General features: G+C 37.6%; 1 protein-coding gene across 2 annotated transcripts in view; it reads right to left on the bottom strand.

Annotated features, from left to right (window-relative positions):
- Positions 1–2,616: 2,616 nt before the first annotated feature.
- CDH2 (cadherin 2) overlaps positions 2,617–7,556 on the bottom strand; it is a 209,959-nt gene continuing 205,019 nt past the window's right edge. For both annotated transcript variants that reach the window (XM_025886760.2, XM_073898375.1), the window contains one exon: positions 2,617–4,018. In XM_025886760.2, coding sequence (XP_025742545.1) covers positions 3,812–4,018 — 207 coding nt within the window. In that variant the 3' untranslated portion in view covers positions 2,617–3,811. The remainder of the gene's footprint in view (positions 4,019–7,556) is intronic.

The raw sequence follows: 7,556 nt of genomic DNA, 5'->3' as shown, positions 1-7,556 counted from the left end.
GGGAAATAAAAATAGGCAGTTCAAAGCAGCACAAATGGCTAATACACATAAGAAAAAAAAAACACCATTCTGTCTTATGGGTAATCAGGGAAGTCATAATTAGCCTGAGATATCTCTTACTGCTCATCTTATAGGTATAAAACTTTTAAACATAGTGTAATGTCCAAGATTGCTGAGGATGAAGGTCCATAGGTTTTTGCACACAGTGTTGGTGGAATGTCAATTGGTTTAGTCTTTATTAGGGCAACTTGACTGCCTCATTAAAATGTAAAATGCACATATTTTATCACGGAAAACAACCCACTGCACAGAGATTTTAGCACTGTGTACATTTTTAATTTTTTTGTAATGTTGCCAAAGAGATCCAAATCACTAGTAGCAACCTAGGAAACATGTTTCTGGATGGGGTCCATAAACCACATTCACAAATATGGTTTTCAAGGTTTTACTACATCACGTGGTGACAGTCATTTCAGAGTACTTGAAACTAGTACAGTTGCCCAACTCAAAGACTACCTTCCAAAGAAAAAGAATAAGGCCTTGGTTAGATTGTCTTACATTTTGTGGTTGCTATTTTGAGCCACATAAAATTCTTTTGCCAAAAGAAGGAGTTGCTGGCTTTTAGAAAACCTCATCTACTTTTAGCTAAAAGTCAATTTGAAACGACATTAAAATACTTATAATTTTGGTCATATTTAATTCATTTCTCTCCACATTTTTTAATCCAGCAATTCCATCTCCAAGCATCTCATTTACAGAAATACCCCATGCAAAGAGATATGTCAAAGAACGTTAATTGTAGCATTGTTTTCAGGAGTGAAAAAACTTGGAAACGACAAATTACTTAGGAAATGGCTAAGTTAACCGAATGTCCACATTAAGGAATACTAAAGAGCATATATATATATATATATATATATATATATATACACACACACACACACACACATATATATATGCTATTATGGAAAAATTTCCAAGGCCCATGGCTTAATGAAAAAGTCAAGTTACAGAAAATATGTAGTATACAATCCCACTTTCATGAAAACCAAACACAATAGAATCTTAATGGAAATGTGTGTGTAAAGATACTTACTGGAAAAGACTAGAGAGATTACACATCAAAGGGCTAATGAAAGTTACTCCTTTATCAGGGTAGGGGTGGAGCTTCCACTTTTTATTGGTTTCTTTTTGTTTGTTTGTTTTGAAAAGTGTTTTCACAAAGGAAATAGAGTCATGTATGACTTCTAGCAAAAAGGGGAAGTTTTGAAAAATATTGTTTATAATATTTACTGATTGTGCGTATATGGAATGCTTATTATTAATGCTTAAAATGTATATACATATTAGATATGATCTGTGACTCTATGTCAACAATAAGTAAATAATTGGGAGAGTGTTTGTTTACCTAAATGAGGCAAATTTAAGTTCTGCGTTTGAATTAAGAAAAATAGTTCAGTATTCATTTGGATGTAGAGCAGCAGAGTGGTACAGACTAAGAATCCATTTTTAAAAAGACCACACTAAATTAGACTAAATTAGGAAATTTAGTAAGTTTCATTATGGAAATTCCCAGAGGCAACCTCTGGCATTTAATGATTAGAAGAGTAACAAGAAAGTATTGCTTTCAGAGTGAATCAATAGAAAAGTGAATTTCTCTAATATAAAATAATCTTTATGTTAAGCAAAAAGACACAGAGCTAATTGGAGGAGGTATATTGTATAAATGTTTTTTTGAACTGTACAGTATAATACAGTGTGATAATCATCACGAAGCAAATAGAAAATACAGTGAAACTTTCTTCAAGTCTCTTAAAATTCACTTCTGAATCACAGTAGGATGCATTCATAATTTTACAAAATGTAGTAGGATCATTTCCCTTTTTGGTTCACTGTGACTATATAAGGCTAATACTGTTCTGTATACTTAAAATTTGCTAAGAGATTTGATTTTACACACACACACACACACACACACAAAGGTGACTATGTGAGGTGATGGATGTGTTCATTAACTTGACTGTGGAAATCATTTCATAATGTAGCCATATATCAAATCATCATAGTGTGGTTCTTAAATATATACAACTTTATTTATCAATTCTACCTTACTGAAGCCAGAAAAAAATGGTAAATGAATAGAAGTACCAGAGTATAGTTCACTAAGTACAGAAAATGGCTTCAATGAATTACCCAAGATACTAGGTTTTCAGGGCCAGTCCTGTAACTTTTTTTTACCACGGTTTTCCTAATGCTGGTGCTCTAATGGGAAAGGCCTGTTAGAGTTGCTGTGACCACAAGCTTGAGCAGAAAGGAATGAAAGCATACGTGATATTAAGAAGTATACAAAGTTCACTGAAGTTACGAACGTCATTTGTAAACCACCATCAGCATAGTCTCTTCCTGATGTTTTTCTTCCGTGCAGTTAAGATCCACGGTGATTCTCTCTCTTGCTCACTGGACACGGCTGCCCTGCTAAGGGTTTCGACGGTGAGTAGTACAAGAACAAATACATACTTTGGTAAAACTGTTGTTCTCAACAGAACTCCAATACTTGGGATTTTTCACAACAAATTATAGCAGATCAAGTAGAAAAGAAAAAGTTCAAACCAGTCACCAGATCCAAAATTAGCATTTTATTCAGAACGCTGGGGTCAGAGGTGTATCATTTATATTCTGGTACACAATACAGAGGCAAAGCTGGTCAGAAGTCTCTCCAATTTAAAAGCTTGTTTTTTTTTTCATTTTTTTTTTTTAAAAACACACACTTAGTAGTGCCTCCAGTGTCAAGCCACCCCTTTCTTTTCTTTCTTTCTTTTTTTTTTTTTTGGTACAAATTATGTAAAACATTTGTGCTAAGAACTTTTCTCCCTCCCCAAACAAAAAAGAAAATAAAAAATAAAAAAAATTAAAAAATTAAAAATTGAGTATTCTAACTACAGCTCAACAATTGAATCAAATGTCACTTTGTTTTGTAAATACTTTATCCATAACGAAAGATATAAACATGCAAAAAACCTGAATCCATAGTCCAAATAATACATACACATGTTCTGAAGTTTCTGCACTTCTCCATAGACTATGCCAATAAAACATTATGTACACATACCATTTTTACAGTGACGTGGAAAAAATACAGTAAATAAAAAAAGTGTACATGGATTAAGACCAAAATGTATCTAACATTCTAGTTTATGAAAAAATTCAATTTTGCTACAAATTGGTGATATGAAAACTCCCTTTATTTGCAACCAGCTGCGTAAGTTTTAAGATTTTAGTGAAAAAAGAAAACTAAACTCTAAAACTAGAAGTAATGTACATTTTCCAATCTCATGGTCTCATCCCCCAAGATAATAAAATCGCTCCATGAGTTTTTGTTTTTTGTTTGTTTAATTCTGTGTTTTAATAAAAGCAAATGCAATGTAACAAAAGCGTATTGAAGCGTATCATGGTTTAACTTACTGCTCCCACCACAAAATATTTTGTCTTTTACTTATCGTTTCAGAAATCAGTACCATTAAAGCCTTAAACATAAAACTAATTCCAATCTGAAAAAGGTACAAAAAGGCACATAAAATCCCAGTGCTTCTGTACTGTAAAATTCAAGTGTAACTGAGCTCAGTGTTTTTTCCAAACAGTATTGGATCACTGATATTCCCTCTGAGCCCAAATTGGTTTGCAGCCTATGCCAAAGCCTCCAGCAAGCACTGTGCTAGTAGACTACAAAGTTAAAGCCTAGCTTCTGAATGCTTTTTGGGAATATCAGTTGAAATTGTTTGTACTTGTCCAAAAACCAAGTTCACCCTGAAGTTCACTCATCACCTCCACCATACATGTCAGCAAGTTTCTTGAAGCGTGGCCCCCAGTCATTCAGGTAGTCATAGTCCTGCTCGCCGCCACTACTTGAGGAATTAAGGGAGCTCAGGGACCCAGCAGTGGACCCACTGCCTTCATAGTCAAAGACTAAGAGGGAGTCATATGGCGGAGCTGTGGGATCATTGTCAGCAGCTTTAAGGCCCTACAATTTGGAAAGACAAAGAAAGAATGGAGAGAGGGTTACAATCGGCAAACCACATGCAGGTAGATCCCAGGGGTCCCATGTTTATAAGTTTCCACCCGGAGACCACAACATTTTCAACCTACAGAAATTGGGGTTATCACCATGTTTGCATGTTGGACAAAAACGCACTTAGGTCTTTCCTCTGCAGGAAAGAACCCGAGGAAGTCTAGCTCAGTGAGGCCAAGACATACAATGGGAGGGGAGTTGATTGTGGAGAATGTGCTTGACAGGTGGCAGAAATGAATGGCTAGCTGCTTGAGGCTGAGAAGGAAGGCTCTCGAAGTCTGGTAATGCATCTCTATGATGGTGCACTGAGTGAGTAATTACTGCTGGAATAAGTCACATGAAATAATACAAAGGGCTAGGAAATCATGTTTTATACACGTGGACACTAATTCAGAGTCAGAGTCTGGATTAGTGATTCTGACAGTGAACAGGTTGAACAGGAATTATACATGCCAGGCAAAGGCAGGACTGTATAAATGAGTGCCATATGGTCTTTGCCCTTTGTAATCTAGCATAACAGGCATTACTATAGTATAGTGTGAAATAAATGATAAACAAGTAATAAAACTACAAAGTCTAGGCAAAAATCATCAGAATGCTAAAAAAAAAAAAAAAAAAAAAAAATCCAGACTAGCACTGAGAGCTAGGAGTTCAAGGAGGAAGTGGCATATTTGACCTAAATTTGGAAGGAAAAAGAAGGATAAAGGCACCATGGGCTCATTGCCATATCTGCCCTGTTGGCACTCAATGAATATTTGTCTAAAAAAAATCTTTGAAAGCTTAGTTAAAAATTTCTTGCTTTGGAACTTGAAAAAAGAAAAATAAATGTGGAGACATAATATTTTAAGCAACAAAATGGCAGCTGCTTGACCTCCTTCAAAAACAAGAGAGAAAAGTACACACTACTAGTTCTCCCATCCCAAAGTCTCTCTTACCAACCATCCTAACCATTTAATTAAACACCACTTTCCCTCATGTCTGGCTGGACTACGTATAACCCAGAAAAGCCAGTGTAAAATAAAATAAAGCGTGTCTTCAGCAAACTACTTCAATGTATAAAACATAATTTTAGAAAGGATTTTATTTATCATATTTATAGAATAAGCTACCAGGCAATTTTGCTAAGGCTGAAAATCACAAACTACAATTTCTCAGAAGTCATAATTCCTTTCTGTGGTAGACCATGTTACTGTCCTCAAAGATGCACTATCCTTTCCTTGTAGGTGGGTCATATACCCACACTACCACAAGTACCTCCCTGGAGCCAGAGTTTGCTTTCCAAACCCACTGTCAGGTTTGGCTATGGGCTGTCTTTGGCCAATGCAACGTCAGCAGCAATGTAGAGGAGACTCTGTAAGACCTCTGTCCACCAGTCCCTTCTTGCCCCCTCTCCCAGGAGAATGGACTGCCCCAGCTGGGAGTTCTCCTCCTGCCTGGATCCTGAAACACAGAAGACATGAGGACCCAGCCATTGCCAGCCCAGAGTGAACACAGAATGTGGACAAGAAGTAAACCTTTGTTATTGTAAGTCAACAATACTTGGGAGTTGTCAGTTACTGTAGCCTTAGCTGGTAAAAATCAAACAACACACCTTCTGTGTTTACTTATTCAATTCAAGATGTAATTATTGAGTACGTATATTACCATGTATTCTGCTTAGTGGTGGGGACACAGCTATTAAGAAGCTAGACCCAACACCTGTCCTCATGGAGTTTATAATCAAATGTTAGCATGGGTCCTTTTTCCTTTTCCCTACAAAATCTAACAACTGCAAACATAAGCAATAGGAGATTCTTTTAGTTCAGCGTGGGTTAACGGGTCCATATAAGAACCGGACCCGAAAAGATCTGAGGGGAAATCAAGAAAACAAAGAAAATCCTGGTAAGGAGAATAGGTTTCTGAAGACAAATGCAGGTTTCCTGGGCTAACAGAGAGTAGAGTGTTCATGAAGATGAAACCTTCCGAAAGCTGAAATGGCAGAATGCAAAGAAGCAATTACCATTCATTTATATAGGACATCTTTTTGAGCACTCCCAGACCCCAAAAATAATGGCTCTGAGGCTTTTCTCATGCTTACAACACATGTTGCTAACAGATGCACATGATAAATGGAGATGAAGCAGAGATCTCACAGCCACAGTTCAAAGCTATGCAGCTGGATGCTGAGGAGCTGAGGGTAGTTCTGGGGAAGGAGCCCAGCAGGGCGCTCTCGCGGCCTGGGGTGCGTGCTGCCTCTCTAACAGCTCCCTGCAAGACAAAGGCTGTGCACTATTTTTCACTTTCCACCTTTTTTTATAAAAGCAAAACCTGTCTTTGGATTTCCTTGGTGAAACCAAGCACTGATGTAGGTCTTCTATAGAAGTAAAGCGGTGGAATGTGGATGGATGTTTAAAAAGCAGGGTGTACCTGCATTAAGTTTTCATTATGACCTTAAATGAAACTGCTTTCTAATGTGCAGAACAGAGCCAATGACCAAGGTCACCATGTTCAGGTCATCTGCTTTTATCACGATTCGAAATTTAAATAGAAATACATGCAGAGCCCTGCCCAGTCTTTATGGTGTGAGCACCAAACTGGAAATATGAAAAGGTTAAGACTAAAATTAGTTCTAAAGAGTCAGTGGCAGCGTGTTAAGTGTGTCTGGATTCAGTGGAGAGGAAGCAATGGCCTGTGTTTACTACGACTTAGGGATGAACGTGGGAAGCTGTCTGGTCTTCACTGGTGTATAAAAGGACCTGAGCCCCTTCATCCCATGTCTAAGCCCCCTAATTCAATGCTTTAAAATAAGCATAACACTGCTGATAATCTAGTCCCCTACTCACTACGGAGATTCTAAAATATATTCATTTCTTCTAAATTTCTTTTAGCTCCTGCCCTGGTTTTTGGATCATCCTGGTCATTTTTGAATCTGTTTCCTCCTTTCTTCCTTCCTTCCTTCCTTCCTCCCTTCCTTCCTTCCTTCCTTCCTTCCTTCCTTTCTTCCTCCCTCCCTCCCTCCCTTCCTTCCACACTGTCTCAGGTTTTAAATAATTAAAAAAGAGCAAAACCCCGAACTTTTCAAGAACTCTTAGGCAAGTCATCTTTCTAGGCTGAAAGCTAAGTATCCTAAGTCCCCTCCACTTGGAATAGCACTGATTTTTGTCTGAGAATAAAATATGACTTTTGTGGATGAGGTATTATATAAATTCTGGGTACTATTTTGGTAATGCTAAAAAGATCCTAGTCAAGTTCTGAGAGACTGAAAATGACAGGCACACAAGCAGAATGAATGTGCGGGAGAAATCCGGTGGGCCACGTACCCATCTGGTCCTCCCTTATGGGATTCCTTTATTCTTAGGTGTGGACACCATTTCACATGAAGTGTATGTACTGTTGTCAACTCTACCAACTAACTGCATGTGTTTCTCTTCTCCACCTGGTTTAACTAAATCTAGAAGAGTAGGTGTCTATTTCGCCTTTCCTGGAGGGGCAGATCTTGAACTCTGGATAA

This window comes from Callorhinus ursinus, unplaced genomic scaffold (genome assembly GCF_003265705.2).
Source record: "Callorhinus ursinus isolate GAN/ISIS: 27379988/994484 unplaced genomic scaffold, GSC_fseal_2.0 scaffold11, whole genome shotgun sequence".
NCBI lineage: Eukaryota > Metazoa > Chordata > Mammalia > Carnivora > Otariidae > Callorhinus > Callorhinus ursinus.
This window is presented reverse-complemented; position numbering and strand designations above follow the sequence as displayed.